The sequence below is a fragment of the Stenella coeruleoalba genome (assembly GCF_951394435.1).
Source record: "Stenella coeruleoalba genome assembly, chromosome: 4".
Lineage (NCBI taxonomy): Eukaryota > Metazoa > Chordata > Mammalia > Artiodactyla > Delphinidae > Stenella > Stenella coeruleoalba.
This window is the reverse complement of record NC_137149.1, coordinates 19,540,263-19,558,781: the sequence shown is the minus strand read 5'-3', so window position 1 is coordinate 19,558,781 and position 18,519 is coordinate 19,540,263. Positions and strand designations below refer to the sequence as shown.

At 38.9% G+C, this 18,519-nt stretch overlaps 1 protein-coding gene across 1 annotated transcript in view; it reads right to left on the bottom strand.

Annotated features, from left to right (window-relative positions):
* TRPC3 (transient receptor potential cation channel subfamily C member 3) overlaps positions 1–18,519 on the bottom strand; it is a gene marked incomplete at its 5' end in the record, with an annotated part of 80,906 nt that overhangs the window by 14,129 nt on the left and 48,258 nt on the right. Inside the window, 3 exons of the mRNA XM_079919072.1 lie at positions 12,879–12,962; positions 16,445–16,654; positions 17,976–18,171. Coding sequence (XP_079775198.1) covers positions 12,879–12,962; positions 16,445–16,654; positions 17,976–18,171 — 490 coding nt within the window. The remainder of the gene's footprint in view (positions 1–12,878; positions 12,963–16,444; positions 16,655–17,975; positions 18,172–18,519) is intronic.

The window sequence follows — 18,519 nt, the reverse complement described above, 5'->3', positions numbered from 1 at the left end:
TCACTCAAAAGCAATAAGGAGAATAGGAAACAGAAACACTAACTCCCTCATTAATGAGACTTAAAGGAATCCATATTCTTTTTTAGAAAGGTTATATGTAAAGGTCAAATGGGGATATGGAGAAATGCCAAGAGCAGACATTCATGGCTGAGAATGTCCTTGACCTTTTGATACAAAGGCTACAGAAGCTTAGAATTATAGGGCTGAAGGAGAAATTATAAAGAAAAGCCATAATTGCTAGAAGTACTTTGTGAGTGAGGTGGAGAGGGAGAGTCTGCCTTGTGAACAATCCTGCAGTGCTATTTTTGACAAGAGATAATAAAGAATAAGTTGAACTCACATACACAATGCTGTGCCTAAAGGCAAATTCCTACTAATCTGGGACGGGTGCCCTGGAATTCTCTGGCCCGACTCCAACCTCCTGAAACCAGCTGGTCCGAGAAGAACTTACTTCATTCAAAACTGAGTAATAGTCAGTAAGGAATCTATAAAACATATACACTAAGACAGTCCAAGGAAAAAAGGAAACTAATAAATAGCAAATAGAGAACACTCACTAGAAAAATGCTAAAGAAGAGATGAAAACACATAACACCATTATTGAAACATAATCTTTTAAAAATAGGGACCAATCATGTCTTCAAAATAAGAGCACAAGGAAAATATGGTAAGTCAAAGTAGGAAATGATATATAAGTTGGAAAATCTCAAGAAGAGGAGGAAGAAAAAAATTAAATCATCACAGAAATGAAAGATATATTTGAAGCAGCACATATGAAAACAGACAGGAATAAAAGACAGGATGGGAAAAAAAGGAGCCAAAGAGAGAAATGGATGAAAAATTCAAAAGGAATAGAGAAAAAAAGATTCAGCAGGCATCTAATTGGTATCTCTGAAGATGAGACCTCAAATAATGGAACAGAAAAAATATTTCAAGGTATAATTCAAGGAAATTTTTCAGAAATAAAAGAAGACTTGAATGTACAATTTGAAAGGACATACTCCATGCTAGGAAAAATTCATGCAGATCCACCTACAGAACAATCAATTGCAAGTTATTGGATTCAAAAGATAAACAAAGAAAATTTGGGCATTCAAATCAAAATCTCAGGTCAACTATATGAGAGAAATAATCAGGCTGGCCTCAAACTTTTCCATATCAACATTCCATTCTAGGAGCATTGGAGCAATGTTTACAAATACATCAAGAAAATAAAGTCATATCTAAGAATTTTACAGCTAGTTAATATGAATATATAGAAAATAGGAAACAGTTTAGGACATGAAATAACTCAGAGAACGTAGTTCCCATGAACTCTTTTTTTTTTTTTTTTTTTCCCCGGTATGTAGGCCTCTCACTGTTGTGGCCTCTCCCATTGCGGAGTGCAGGCTCAGCAGCCATGGCTCATGGGCCCAGATGCTCCGGGGCATGTGGGATCTTCCCGGACCGGGGCACGAACCCGTGTCCCCTGCATCGGCAGGCGGACTCTCAACCACTGCGCCACCAGGGAAGCCCCCCCATGAGCTCTTTTTGAAGAAACTGGAGGAAGACAAACTTTACCTGACAAAGAGATTAATGGAAAATTAAGGCCAAAAGACTGGTGGTGAGTACTGACTGTTTAGCTGTGGGACTAAAACTAAAACAAATGTGAATTATAATCTAACAAGGTAGTGAAGGGGATCAGAAAATATCACCCTCAAATATATCACTTTGACATAGGATTACTTTGAGCTGAAAGCAATTAAGAAGCAGAAGACACAGAAGGAGCTCACTGCCTTCTTCCCAACTGCCCAAGAACAGGACATAAATTTCCCTTTGTGAAGGTCTTCCCCCTCCCCTCTCCCATACCAAGAGGAAGAGAAACAAGCATCACCACTAGAAACAGAAAGTTGGCTCAGAGATGGCTCTGCACAAACACAAACCTTACTACAGTAACCCTAATCTTCCATTAATTTCCCCATATATATACTCACGTTCCCACAATTTACCACCCCTGGGAGCCCAAAGACATCCTCTTTCCTTTGTCTTGTCACTTCTCCACAATTCATTGCCCTTTTTAGGATGATATACAAGCCTCAATTTCTAACTACCCCTTTGAGTTACTCATCACAAAATTCTCCCATGTGTTTGCACTTTGCATGCATAAATAAACTCTGTTTTTTTTTTTCTTCTGTTAATCTGCCTTTTGTTAGTTTAATTCACAGACCCCAGCTACAGAACCTAATGGGTAGAGGAAAGGTTTTTTTGTTCCACCCCTACAATTCTAATGATTTAACCAGCAAAAGCTGGGAGGAGGAGGGGAAAAATGGTGAAAGATAAAATAAATATACTGATTTTTTCATATTTTACAGCTGGAGGGTCAAAAGATAAAACTTGAAACTTATAAATCAAATAACAGATATAAGTATGTGTAAAGCACCAAGACAAATAATATAATCCACTTTGGCAGAGACTGCCAGTTCTCTTCCCTGGTTTTTTAGCTCAGCACACGGCCACTAGGAATTAAGAATTATTTTGTAGCCTCCATTGCAGACATGCTGTTTGTGTAACTTTACAGAAGTTCCTTACAGGAAGGAGGCATCTTTCTTCCCTATCACTGTCTGACTATATTTTGGAATGCAGATATAATAGCCAGAGCTCCAGTAGCTTTCTTGGACTGTAAGATCATGTTAGAATGAAAGCCAATCATGACAGAGTAATATTATAGAAACAGCCTGGGACCCTGACAGTGGTGGGTACCATACCAGCCCTGGAATGACCACCTCCAGAATTCTTGAAGAGAAGAGAGAAGCACATTTCTATGTTCTTTCAGCTACTAGTGGTTGGTATTTGGTGGTTCTGTGTGATTTGCACCACTTAATCCTAATTAATATGAACACTCTGAGGACTACTTTAAAGTGATATTGGGTACACGAATGAAGATCTGAACAAATGGAAAGGTGTGTCATATTCTTGAAAAGGAAGACACAACATTATAAAGATGTCAATTCTTCTTAAGCTAACACAACCCGTAAAATACCAACAGAATATTTTGCAAATTATACAAGCTGACTCTAAAGTTTAAGGAGAAAAATAAACAAGAAAGAATAACCAGGAAAATTATGCAATATAATTTGAGTAAGAGTCTCTTCACGTAAGAGTCTTGAAGTAAGGACATATGTATGTGTTTCTGTGTATTTTGTTTGATTTTGTTTTAAACTATAGTAATTAAAACAATATGGTTCTATAGCATATTGAAAGCCCAGAAATAAATCTAAGTAGATATGGGAACTTAGTAAATGATAAAAGTGATATTTCAAATCAATAGAGAAGACAGATTATTCAACACACCCAGTTCTGTAATCATCTAGAAAAAAAATATATTTGGATCCCCATCCACACATTGCATCAAACTATATTCTACACAGATCAAATATTATCATGTAAAAAGTGAAACCGTTAGTGTACCAAGGAAAATATGGGTAAAACATTTCTTAAATATCCTCATATAGGACAGGAGCTTTTGAAATAGGACACAAAATCTGAAGCCATAAACAATTTGTAATGTTGACTACACACAATTCTAAACGGTTGGGAAAAAATACCCACAAATATTAAAAAGACACACAACAAACTGGGGGAAAAATTCTCAACTCCTATCACAGATAAAGGGCTGATTTTCTTAAAATTAATTCTTAATTCTTAAAAGAATTCTTCCTAATTTATAACAAAGAGCCCATCAAGAAAAGCAAATAAATATTGGGTCTTAAGCATATAGAAAACTAAGTCTAAAAAGATGGTCAAATTCATTCATTACAAAGAATGCAAAGTAAAATGTGACACTGTGGTCTCATTTTCACCTATCAATTTGGACAAGACAAAAACCTTTGGTAACATACTATTGGTATATTAAGGAGGAAACGGGCACTCTTGTACGTTTATTGTTAAGAATATAAACCGGGCTCAGACGCCGGCCGAAGCCCTCGATGGCGCACTCGGAAGCAGAGAAGGTGAGTGTCCAGCGCCCCACATGACTCAGACCCCAAGCCCGGCCCTCAGGTGACTGCACCTGACTGGGAAGCCCCTGACAGGAGGCCACCGCTCAGGCATCTCTGGGACCTGAGGAAAGGAGCCCCAGGACAGGACGCCCGGCCCTCAGGTGACTCTGTGACAGGACGGCTGCCCGAGGAGTGAACTTCCATTTTGGAGAGGGGCCCACATGTGAGGGAATAGCAGATGGTCTCTATCAGCTGAGGGCTTGAGCTCAACAACCAAAAGGAAGCGAATTCCAACAACAACCATGTGCCTGCTAGAGGATCTGGAGCCTTAAATGAGTCTCCAGTCCTGACCAGCAGCTCCCGTGCAGCCTCCTGTGTGAGGCCCCGAGCAGAGGACCCAGCTCACCTGCACAGGTACCCACAAAGAAACGGTATCCTGGCAAAATGAGGCAGGAGCAAAAGAGTTGAACATGCATGAAAAGGAAAGTGACTCATAGTCCCTTCAGTCTAGTATAAAACGGGAAAATTGTTACAATCATTTGAAGACCCAAGAGGATGATAAAAGGCACACTATCAATAGAGAACTGTTTACTCATGAGAAACTGCTACCGTGTAGGGGAAGGATAATAAACATGACTTGGTCGTCTAAGAGCACTCAAGTACTTCCACCCAACCTCGGACAGAGTTAAAGACAGCTTCTTTGTGGCTGGCAGAGAAAACCAAGCAGCTTCACTGGCGAGAGGATTCTAAGGGAGGAGGAGAAGGAGAGTAGCAGGAAGGAAAGCAGACATCAAGAGGGTCTTGGTGCTCTGGCCTGGTGTCAGGCCTGAGCCTCTAAGGTGGAAGAGCCGAGTTCAGGACACTGGACCACCAGAGACCTCCCAGCCCCATGTAAGATCAACTGACGAGAGCTCTATAAAGAGACCTCCATCTCAACACTAAGACCCAGCTCCACTGAACGGCCAGCAAACTCCAGTGCTGGATGTCCCATGCCAAAAAACTAGCAGGACAGGAACACAACACCACCCATTAGCAGAGAGGCTGCCTAAATTAATACTAAGTTCACAGACACCCCAAAACACACCACCAGACGTGGATCTGCCCACCAGAAAGACAAGATCCAGCCCCACCCACCAGAACACAGGCACCAGTCCCTTCCACCAGGAAGCCCAGACAAGCCACTGAACCAATCTTAGCCACTGGGGGCAGACACCAAAAACAATGGGAACTATGAACCTGCAGCCTGTGAAAAGGAGACCCCAAACACAGCAAGTTAAGCAAAATGGAACGACAGAGAAATATGCAGCAGATGAAGGAGCAAGGTAAAAACCCACCAGACCAAACAAATGAAGAGGAAATAGGCAGTCTACCTGAAAAAGAATTCAGAATAATGATAGTAAAGATGATCCAAAATCTTGGAAATAGAATGGAGAAAATACAAGAAATGTTTAATAAGGACCTAGAAGAACTAAAGAGAAAACATACAATGATGAACAACAAAATATATTAAATTAAAAATTCTCTAGAAGGAATCAATAGCAGAATAACTGAGGCAGAAGAACGGATAAGTGACCTGCAAGATAAAATAGTGGAAATAACTACCACAGAGCATGATAAAGAAAAAAGCATGACAAGAATTGAGGACAGTCTCAGAGACCTCTGGGACAACATTAAAGGTAACAACACTTGAACTATAGGGGTCCCAGAAGAAGAGAAAAAGAAAGGGTCTGAGAAAATATTTGAAGAGATTATAGTTGAAAACTTCCCTAACATGGGAAAGGAAATAGTCAATCAAGTCCAGGAAGCACAGAGACTCCCATAGAGGATAAATCCAAGGAGAAACATGCCAAGGCACATATTAATCAAACTATCAAAAATTAACTACAAAGAAAAAATACTAAAAGCAGCAAGGGAAAAGTGACAAATAACATACAAGGGAATCCCCATAAGGTTAACAGCTGATCTTTCAGCAGAAACTCTGCAAGCCAGAAGGGAGTGGCAGGACATACTTAAAGTGATGAAAGGGAAAAACCTACAACCAAGATTACGCTACCCAGCAAGGATCTCATTCAGATTTGATGAGGAAATTAAAACGTTTACAGACAAGCAAAAGTTAAGAGAAATTGGCACCACCAAGCCAGCTTTACAACAAAGGCTAAAGGAACTTCTCTAGGCAGGAAACACAAGAGAAGGAAAAGACCTACAAAAACAAACCCAAAACAATTAAGAAAATGGTAATAGGAACATACATGTCGATAATTACCTTAAAGGTAAATGGGTTAAATGCTCCCACCAAAAGATACAGACTGGCTGAAAGGATACAAAAACAAGACCCATATATATGCTGTCTACAAGAGACCCACTTCAGACGTAAGGACACATACAGACTGAAAGTGAGGGGATGGAAAAAGATATTCCATGCAAATGGAAATCAAAAGAAAGCTGGAGTAGCAATTCTCATATCAGACAAAATAGACTTTAAAATAAAGACTATTATAAGAGACAAAGATGGACACTACATAATGATCAAGGGATCAATCCAAGAAGACGATATAACAATTGTTAATATTTATGCACCCAACATAGGAGCACCTCAATACATAAGGCAAATGCTAACAGCCATAAAAGGGGAAATTGACAGTAACACAATCATAGTAGGGGACTTTAACATCCCACTTTCACCAATGGACAGATCATCCAAACTGAAAATAAATAAGGAAACACAAGCTTTAAATGACATATTAAATAAGATGGACTTAATTGATATATATAGGACATTCCATCCAAAAACAACAGAATACACATTCTTCTCAAGTGCTCATGGAACATTCTCCAGGACAGATCATATCTTGGGTCAAAAATCAGGCCTTGGTAAACTTAAGAAAATTGACATTGTAAAAAGTATCTTTTCCGACCACAATGCTATGACACTAGATATCAGTCACAGGAAAAAAGACTGTAAAAAATACAAACACATGGAGGTTAAACAGTACACTACTAAATAACCAAGAGATCACTGAAGAAATCAAAGAGGAAATCAAAAAATACCTAGAAACAAATGACAATGAAAACACCATGACCCAAAACCTATGGGATGCAGCAAAAGCAGTTCTAAGAGGGAAGTTTATAGCAATACAATCCTACCTCAGGAAACAAGAAACATCTCAAATAAACAACCTAACCTTACACCTCAAGCAATTAGAGAAAAAAGAACAAAAAAAAACCCCAAAGTTAGCAGAAGGAAAGAAATTATAAAGATCAGATCAGAAATAAATGAAAAAGAAATGAAGGAAACAATAGCAAAGATGAATAAAACTAAAAGCTGGTTCTTTGAGAAGATAAACAAAATTGATAAACCACTATCCAGACTCATTAAGAAAAAAGGGGAGAAGACTCAAATCAACAGAATTAGAAATGAAAAAGAAGAAGTAACAGCTGACCCTGCAGAAATACAAAGAATCATAAGGGATTACTACAAGCAACTATATTCCAATAAAATGTGCAACCTGGAAGAAATGGACACATTCTTAGAAAAGCACCACCTTCTGAGACTGAACTAGGAAGAAACAGAAAATATAAACAGACCAATCACAAGCATTGAAATTGAAACTGTGATTAAAAATCTTCCAACAAACAAAAGCCCACGACCAGATGGCTTCACAGGCAAATTCTATCAAACATTTAGAGAAGAGCTAACACCTATCCTTCTCAAACTCTTCCAAAATATAGAGGGAGGAACACTCCCAAACTCATTCTATGAGGCCACCATCATCCTGATACCAAAACCAGACAAAGATGTCACAAAAAAAGAAAACTACAGACCAATATCACTGATGAACACAGATGCAAAAATCCTCAACAAAATACTAGAAAACAGAATTCAACAGCACATTAAAAGGATCATACACCATGATCCAGTGGGTTTTATCCCAGGAATGCAAGGATTCTTCAATATATGCAAAGCAATCAATGTGATACACCATATTAACAAATTGAAGGAGAAAAACCATATGATCATCTCAATAGATACAGAAAAAGTTTTTGACAAAATTCAACACCCATTTATGATAAAAACTCTCTAGAAAGTAGGATAGAGGGAACTTACCTCAACATAATAAAGGCCATATATGACAAACCCACAGCCAACATCATTCTCAATGGTGAAAAACTGAAAACGCTTCCTCTAAAATCAGGACCAAGGATGCCCACTCTCATCACTATTATCCAACATAGTTTTGGAAGTTTTAGCAACAGCAATCAGAGAGGAAAAGAAGAAGTAAAGCTGTCACTGTTTGCAGATGACATGATACTATACATAGAGAGTCCTAAAGATGCTATCAGTCTTAGAGGAAAACATAGGAAGAACACTCTTTGACATAAATCAGAGCAAGATCCTTTTTGACCCACCTCCTAGAGAAATGGAAATAAAAACAAAAATAAAGACATGGGACCTAATGAAACTTAAAAGCTTTTGCACAGCAAAGGAAACCATAAACAAGACCAAAAGACAACCCTCAGGATGGAAGAAAATATTTGCAAATGAAGCAATTGACAAAGGATTAATCTCCAAAATTTACAAGCAGCTCACGCAGCCCAATATCAAAAAAAACAAACAACCTAATCCAAAAATGGGCAGAAGACCTAAATAGACATTACTCCAAAGAAGATATACAGATTGCCAAGAAACACATGAAAGGATGCTCAACATCACTAATTATTAGAGAAATGCAAATCAAAACTATAATGAGGTATCACCTCACACCAGTCAGAATGACCAGCATCAAAAAATCTACAATCAACAAATGCTGGAGAGGGTGCGGAGAAAAGGGAACCCTCTTGCACTGTTGGTGGGAATGTAAATTGACATAGCCACTATGGAAAGCAGTATGGAGGTTCCTTAAAAAACTAAAAATAGAACTATCATACAACCCAGCAATCTCACTACTGGGCATATACCCAGAGAAAACCATAATTCAAAGAGTCATGTGGGCTTCCCTGGTGGCACAGTGGTTAAGAATCTGCCTGCCAATGCAAGGGACATGGGTTCGAGCCCTGGCCCAGGAAGATCCCACATGCCACGGAGCAACTCAGCTCAGCTCTAGAGCCTGCAATCCACAACTACTGAGCCCACGTGCCACAACTATTGAAGCCTGTGCACTTAGAGACCATGCTCCGCAACAAGAGAAGCCATGACAATGAGAAGCCTGCACACCGCAACGAAGAGTAGCCCCTGCTCACCGCAACTAGAGAAAGCCTGCACGCAGCAGCAAAGACCCAACACAGCCATAAATAATTAATTAAATAAATAAATGAGTCTTGTACCACAATGTTCATTGCAGCTCTATTTACAATAGCCAGGACATGGGAGCAACCTAAGTGTCCATCGACAGATGAATGGATAAAGAAGATGTGGCACATATATATATACAATGGAATATTACTCAGCCATAAAAAGAAATGGAAGTGAGTTACATGTAGTGAGGTGGATGGACCTAGAGTCTGTCATACAGAGTGAAGTAAGTCAGAAAAAGAAAAACAAATATCGTATGCTAACACATATATATGGAATCTAAGAATGGATCTGAGGACATAAGGAGGGGAAAGGGTAAGCTGGGACGAAGTGAGAGAGTGGTACTATCAAATGTAAAATAGGTAGCTAGTGGGAAGTAGCCACAAGGCACAGGGAGATCAGCTCGGTGCTTTGTGAACACCTAGAGGGGTGGGATAGGGAGGGTGGGAGGGAGACGCAAGAGGGAGGATATATGGGGATATATGTATATGTATAGCTGATTCACTTTGTTATAAAGCAGAAACCAACACACCATTGTAAAGCAACTATACTCCAATAAAGATGTTTAAAAAAAAGAAGATGCTATCAGAAAACTACTAGAGCTAATCGATGAATTTGGTAAAGTAGCAGGATACAAAATTAATGCACAGAAATATCTTGAATTCCTATACACTAATGATGAAAAATCTGAAAGAGAAATTAAGGAAACACTCCCATTTACCACTGCAACACAAAGAATAAAATACCTAGGAATAAACCTACCTAAGGAGACAAAAGACCTATATGCAGAAAACTATAAGACACTGATGAAAGAAATTAAAGATGATATAAACAGATGGAGAGATATACTATGTTCTTGGATTAGAAGAATCGACAGTGTGAAAATGACTCCACTACCCAAAGCAATCTACAGATTTAATGCAATCCCTATCAAACTACCACTGGCATTTTTCACAGAACTAGAAGAAAAAATTTCACAATTTGTATGGAAATACAAAAGAACTTAAATAGCCAAAGCAATCTTGAGAAAGAAAAATGGAGGTGGAGGAATCAGGCTCCCTGACTTCAGACTATACTACAAAGCTACAGTAATCAAGCCAGTATGGTACCGGCACAAAAACAGAAATATAGATCAATGGAACTCGATAGAAAGCCCAGAGATAAACCCACAAACATATGGTCACCTTATCTTTGATAAAGGAGGCAAGAATATACAATGGAGAAAAGACAGCCTCTTCAGTAAGTGCTGGGAAAACTGGACAGCTACATGTAAAACAATGAAATTAGAACACTCCCTAACACCATACACAAAAATAAACTCAAAATGGATTAAAGACCTAAATGTAAGACCAGACACTATAAAACTCTTAGAGGAAAACATAGGAAGAACACTCTTTGACATAAATCACAGCAACATCCTTTTTGACCCGCCTCCTAGAGTAATGGAAATAAAAACAAAAATAAACAAATGGGACCTAATGAAACTTCAAAGCTTTTGCACAGCAAAGGAAACCATAAACAAGACGAAAAGACAACCCTCAGCATGGGAGAGAATATTTGCAAATGAAGCAACTGACTAAGGATTAATCTCCAAAATTTACAAGCAGCTCTTGCAGCTCAATAACAAAAAAACACACAACCCAATCCAAAAATGGGCAGAAGACCTAAATAGACATTTCTCCAAAGAAGATATACAGATTGCCAACAAACACATGAAAGGATGATCAACATCACTGATTATTAGAGAAATGCAAATCAAAACTACAATGAGGTATCACCTCACAGCAGTCAGAATGGCCATCATCAAAAAAATCTACAAACAATAAATGCTGGAGAGGGTGTGGAGAAAAGGGAACCCTCTTGCACTGTTGGTGGGAATGTAAATTGATACAGCTACTATGGAGAACAGTATGGAGGTTCCTTAAAAATCTAAAAGTAGAACTACCATATGACCCAGCAATTCCACTACTGGGCATATACCCTGAGAAAAGTGTAATTCAAAAAGAGTCATGTACCACAATGTTCATTGCAGCTCTATTTACAATAGCCAGGACATGGAAGCAACCTAAGTGTCCATCGACAGATGAATGGATAAAGAAGATGTGGCACATATATACAATGGAATATTACTGAGCCATAAAAGAAATGAAAATGAGTTATTTGTAGTTAGGTGGATGGACCTAGAGTCTGTCATACAGAGTGAAGTAAGTCAGAAAGAGAAAAACAAATACCGTATGCTAACACGTATATATGGAATCTTAAAAAAAAAAAAGGTTCTAAAAATGGTTCTAGGGGCAGGACAGGAATAAAGACGCAAATGTAGAGAAGGGACTTGAGGACACGGGGAGGGGGAAGGGTCACATGGGATGAAGTGAGAGAGTAGCCTTGACATATATACACTACCAAATGTAAAATAGATAGCTAGTGGGAAGCAGCCACATAGCACAGGGAGATCAGCTTGGTGCTTTGTGACCACCTAGAGGGGTGGGATAGGGAGGGTGGGAGGGAGACACAAGAGGGAGGGGGTATGGGGATATATATATACATATAGCTGATTTTCTTTGTTATACAGCAGAAACTAACACATCATTGTAAAGCAGTTATACTCCAATAAAGATGTTAAAAAAAAGAACATAAATTGGTACAAGCTCCATGAAAATCAGTTTGATAATAGCTAAAAAATTAAAATGCACATATACTTTAACCAGACAATTCTATAGGCTTGCACGTTTCAAATATCATGTATAGAAGGTTACTTACTTGTATTGCTTGTAATAGCTAAATATTGGCAATATCCTCTATTTCCATCAATAGAAGGCTGATAAATTAAATACAACCATATAATGGGACATAACGTAACCATTACAAAGTAAGACTTTGACAGTCAGTGTGCTAAGCAATTTTGCAGAATGTGGTGTTTCCAAGAAAATCATATGAACAGGAGTACACCCATTAATTGACATTACCATTCATTATAAATTCTTTGATCCTCATTCTTGTGATCTTGTACTCAACAGAAATCTAAAGATTTGGTAGTCAAAGTGATCAACCAGATGGGAAGGACTATACCCTCTTCTGAGTTGGAAAATAGTGTTGAAATGTCACATCCAAGATCAAAGGGAAACAGGTATTTTAAAGTAGTACTGATGCAACAGTATAGCCTAAGATTCCATTTGAAAAACAGATTATCTGGCAAAATGTACCAGGTTTTTTTGTACTGTGAGAACATTATTTTCCTAATATACCACATCTCCCACTGCGTTCTCCAGCTCAAGGTGTATGAAAGTGATCTTCGGAAATTGTGGCAACACTTTGCTTTCAATATCACAAAGGAACTCTTCTTCCTCAATCAAACAAACAAATAAACAAAACAACAGCAAGAAGAAGAAGGAGAAGAAGAGGAAGAACTTGGACTCTGATTTCTAAAGCGCCCTCTAACATACCATTTTCTCTGTTCTGTTCTACCCTCACAGCACATCTGAAGAACAGAAGAATATAATTCTACTCACTTTTCTCACACACACACACACATGCACACACACACACACATGAACACAGAGACATATATGGAACTACATACAGATAAAGAGATATGTCTAATGAATGCTTACCTGATAACGTGTTGGCGGATTGAGAATGCTGTTAAAACTGTGTGATTCAAAAACTCTTGAGTTAGACTGAGTGAAGAGGTTTAACTAGGAAAAAATACAATTAGCCTAGTAAATTAGAATACATTTATTTGGAAATCATAAATATAATCTACTTTATTCTCCCTCATAACTTTTCTGGAGTCAACATTTCCGAGGGACATTTTGTGGAAGCTGAGTTTTATGAATGACTTCATATATTTCCAAAGGCAAAAATTAATGTGAGCAACACGCTCACATTTATCAAAATGTTGGACAGATGTACTGTAATAGAACTGTTTAACTGAAAAAATATTTTTTAAAGTTGTCTCGTGTTAAACATAATTGTTCCTGGGGTCCTTGTACACTTTATCAAAATGTCTTCATGGCATCTAGAAGGAGAAATTGCACAGAAGCAACTCTATCTGCTCCTGAGCCTGTGTTCCTCTCCTACACTTGAACAGATACACACTACAAGTTCAGAGGGTATAGGGTATCATTTGGTATTTTGTAATCCTAAAACATGAGCCAAAACAAAACGTCTTCCTAAGTATCTTGGAAGTACACTGTGCCAGGTTCAACACTTTGGAGAGAACTGGACTAAGGTATTTTGGCTTTTTTTCTTTTCTCTTTCTTTTTAAGGTTTAACTTTTGAGTGGGTAAGAACAGAAAGCAAGAGGAGACTGTCGTTACTGTCTACCCTTCACGTATGTGAACGGGGCCTGCATCTTATTCACAGATAAGCTGCTACCTATACAGTGTGATTCAAAGGCAGGGCCCTTTATCCAAGAAAATGTATTCACTCCACCACCTGTCTTCCCACCATCATAACTTAGGAAGCGGTGGGACACTAGAAGGGAAGGAAGTGGCACTTATAGGTAAGGATCCTCCCGGTTTTGTCCTCTTTCGATTGTGGCAGGAGAAAACCTCAGCTAACAAAGTTAATTTTCCTATTTGCCACTAGAGGTCAGTCTCTGACTGTTGACTGAGGTTAGAGGTAAACGTTAGATTGATTTCTTGAGGTTCCTTCCTGTCCTCTAAACAAGAAAAGCAGAAACATAATTTCTCCAAATGTTTACTAAATTCAGGAGACAGAGAGTATCTATAAAGATTAATAAGATTAAAGAGATAAAAACAGCTCATGAACAACTTAAGAAATAAAATCAAAGCAGCAGGGCTTCCCTGGTGGCGCAGTGGTTGAAAGTCCGCCTGCCGATGCAGGGGACACGGGTTCGTGCCCCGGTCCGGGAAGATCCCACATGCCGCGGAGCGGCTGAGCTTGCACGTCCGGAGCCTGTGCCCCGCAACAAAAGAGGCCACAACAGTGAGAGGCCTGCGTACCGCAAAGAGAAAAAAAAAAAGGAGGTTTTTTTTTTTTGGCCACACATGCGGGATCTTAGTTCCCTGACCAGGGATCAAACCTGTGCCCCCTGCAGTGGAAGCGCGGAGTCTTAGCCACTGGACCACCAGGGAAGTCCCCAAATGGCAGTTTTTAACCAGATATGGGCAGACTAGGAAGCCAAGCAGCATGGCTCCTGAAAGATCAGTGCTCAACCTTCTTCTGTTTCCAGCAACGTCTCTGAAGAAAGCTATTCTTCCTGCCGCTGTTGCAATACAGGCAGGAGAGGACACCCTAAACAGAACACAGCTGCCCCCCTCACATCCCTGTGAGCAAGCTGGGTTTTTTTGTTTTTGTTTTATAACAGGGGTCTAGGTAGCCACAGCCAACTTGAATGTGCTCCTCTCAACCTGTTAGTGTTTCTCCCCTTCTACATTATGACAGTATCAGGAATGAAGTCAAATGTCAGTGAAATCATTTGCCTACAGAAAGAAAACTTGAGGGTGTGAAGTGCTGGAGCTGTGAGTTCCCATGCTTGAACAGCTTCCCTTTTAAATAATAAAGCCTCAGAGAATAATAATCAATCCCCAGAGAAACAAACTGCCTTCCAAACAAAGTCCATCTCAGCAGTAGCAGGAGCTGCCCAGGATGGCAATTAGAACCCAACCCCTTTAAGACACCAGCTAAGCTGCAGCTAAAGGCATAGCCCGTGGGGAGAAGGCGGGGCAGTAACCAAGCCAGAGCCACAGCTGCTCTGGGCAGGAGCAGCCAGGTGGGCAGGAGGCAGCCAGGTGCAGCAGAAGGAGTTAGACCTCTGAGGCCGGAAAACGCCAATTCCACGACTACCCCCACACTGGCTAGCTCTTGTGACCTTGCATAGGTGAGTTGTTTTAATGGCTTCAGTGGTCTTATCTATAAAATGGGAATAATAATACCTACCTCCCAGCGTTGCATGAGGTTCAAATGTACGGCAGAGCACTTTGTAAACTGTGAATGAGGAAGGGCACTGATATTTGTTGAGGCTGGAATTTTGTGCCTCTCGTATCCTCCTCACAATAACCCTGTGAAGTTTTCTCTCTTTCAGGTGAGACAACTATGGCTTAGGGTAATGAAGTGATTTATCCATGTTACTTTCTAATAAGCCTTAAGCCAGAATTGAAACCCAGGTCTAATGCCAAGGCTCTCTTCCTTACATTATGCTGCTTCTCACAGTATACAGTGAGATATTATTTGAAATCATAGCCAATCACTGTCTTAAGAGCCTTAAGAGCCCATATTCAGGTCAAACAAAGAAGGTTTAAAAGGCTACCTTCTTAAAGAGTAAAATGTAGAGTATTACAAATCTTGGAAATGCACATCTCTTTTAAAAAATGAGAAATTAAATTGCACTAATCCTGTCTTTTTCCCCAGCATCAACTGAGAAAAAATATGAACTTCGTGGAGGTAACATTGCTATATTGTGGGCTCCATTTTCACAACTTTTAGGCAAAATTATATTTTAATTTTGCTCCTGTCTGCTTCACTCCCTATTATTTGAGGTTCTGCCAATATCCTTCTGTCTCCTATACCAATTCTACCTCTACAAATTAAGTTCCTGATTCCTGATACTAAAGAGCTAGCATGGAACTCATCTTTGTTAAAATACTTTGACTCAATCAGCGTGACTCAAGAACAAACCATTCTTGATTATTTATAAAAGGGAGCATTTATGGTTAATATTTGGGGGTGCTCTTAAGCCTGTATCAAGTTTATGATATTAAAGGAAAAACGATTATTTAGCCCAATAAAGGGTTTCTACAAATAAGAATAATATGTTGGTGGTGAACTATATATACAACCAAGAGAAAAATATGAGGATAGAACTATCTAATTTCAGAATAACAATTGAGAAGCATGGAACACACACACAAAAAACAAAGTGTTTTCTAGCAATAACTTTTCTGTTTACTTTTAACAAGTTAAAGAAGTTTTTTGTTTGGTTGTTTCTAATTTGGTAGTTTACATGAAATTCTGACCAAAAACAAGGCATAGACTAAGTGACTTCTTGATATATTATGAAGACATTAAGTATTAGTCTATGAAAGACTATGGAATGGACGGTTACTTTCAACATCTTCTAAGTTCACACATAAAAATTATTGAACAAACGTCAAAAGACAAGGAGAAAGACAAAACATTTATCTTCAGGTCTCAGAAAGCTTTTGATACCTACCCTGGACTTTGAGTTACCCATTCCCATTTCTATATCCTTCTGTAGCCTTCTCCTTCTGCATCTGGAAAAGTTAATGATCCGCATGATGAAATAAACAAATGACTTTGGACTAGGAACCAGACTGAAGGGTGGAGGTAATGTTTTTCCATCATCAAAATACGATAACCAAAGTTTTGAGCGAGCAAACTTCCATTCTACGTCACTGTCATCCTGTGTCACAAAAACAGAAAAAATATAACAACTGATTTTAAAAACTAAAAAGTCTAGTAATTGATTTCAGTAGGATCTTAACAATGAACATACATTATGCTTTTGAAATACAAAAGTGGCATATATACATTTATCTGCATATTATCTCTATTGGGCTATATAATATCTAAGTAATATCATTTTCATGATATTTAAAATTTTTTTCTCTTCCATATGCCTCTGTCTGTACCCACTGAAATTTAACCAGAATTTCCTGTCCCCTATCTAAAAAACAAAGCATAAGCACAAGAAAAATTCAGGGTCGAGGAAGGATGAAAAGATTAATTCCTCCCTCCCTCCCCACCCCCTCCAATTCTGTGTATTCAACAATAGTTCTCCGTTCCCCTCCTCATCTACACCCATCCAAGCCAGGCTGTAGACACAGCATATTATAAAGGGCAAAGGAAAAAGACAGCAGCATTCAGATGAATTGCACTTTGGAGTTTATGTGTCTGCCATATGTACTCAAATGTCACATAAGGCCCCCAGTGGCCTGTGTCTGTCTTAATCTCCTTTTATCCTCAGTGCTGCCCCTGGTGGTGGGCATAAACATTCTATCTGGTAGGAAGAATGGAGAGAAGAAACGGAGCCCGTCCATGATTGGAAGAAGTTGGCTCAGTCATTTCACACTGCCAAGTCTGCCATTGCTACACCCAAGCAGGTGTTCAGAGTACCAGTTTTCAACTCTGGAGGACCTAACTTCTGCTTTGAGAACACTATCTTATGTGTTTCTAAAACACAGATAGAAAGACTCGATGGACTTAACAAACAGTAAAGCACTAAAGAGATAAAGCACACTAAACTGGAGTACATAAGAAAATATATATACAGTGATGAAGAAAGGCACCAAATCGAGCCCAATCCCAAACAAAAATAAAGTGATTTCTAGAATACTAAAAATTCTGACTAGATAAAGAACATCATCAAAGTTTACCAGGCACCTAGTAATTCCTCTACTGGGATCTTTCAGATGGTTGGCTGGCCAAAATAGGAGAGAATAATTTCCCTATGGCCAATACTTCTTCTAGACACTAATTCAGCAATATACCCTGAGAGAAGGCAGAGTGATGGTAAATTCATGAGGACCCTGCTGTGCTCCTAGAATATACTAGAAGGTGTATTACCACCTATCCAGATGGAAAACACAGAGAAAGGCCCTGCTTTGGTCTAAGCCTCTTTGTTGACGAGATCAGGAGCTCCAGCACAGGGCACAAAAGCAGACACAGTGTGCTATTAGAACGAAATGGCAAGGACAGACACAGTGGGTAGGAAGCAGATTTACCTCAATTTCTTGATAGGAGCTATTAATCATAGCAATGAGCATGTTGAGTAAAACAACCACCATAGTTACATTGTATATTCCATAAAGAACGTATCCAATATTCTCTATGAATTTGTGATCATATTTGAGCACAACGGAAGTCACTTCAGACAACCCAAATATTGACCAAAACAAAGTCTTGAAACTTTCTTCTACACTGTTGAAAGAATAAGGTACAAAGTAAATAAATAAACAGTTTTCAGTATGAAAAAGTCAAAAGTAAAAACAAGTTAAGGTCTGAATACTGCACAGACGTAAAATGCTATTGTATTAAACTATCATCATAATACCCCGATCATAACAATTTGGTTATAATATTTAATAGAAAATTTTCTCTCAGGTTTTTAGGAACTGGTGATTAAATGGTGCCGATACCTAGTTTTTCTTTAAGTTATCACCAAGTGAAAATTTTCCGAGCTTGGCAGGTGAAAGTTGAAGTCATGCCCCAATACCCATTCCTTTTTCCTAGAAGGATGGAAGTTTGGGGTTTGACTTTGTAGGTGGT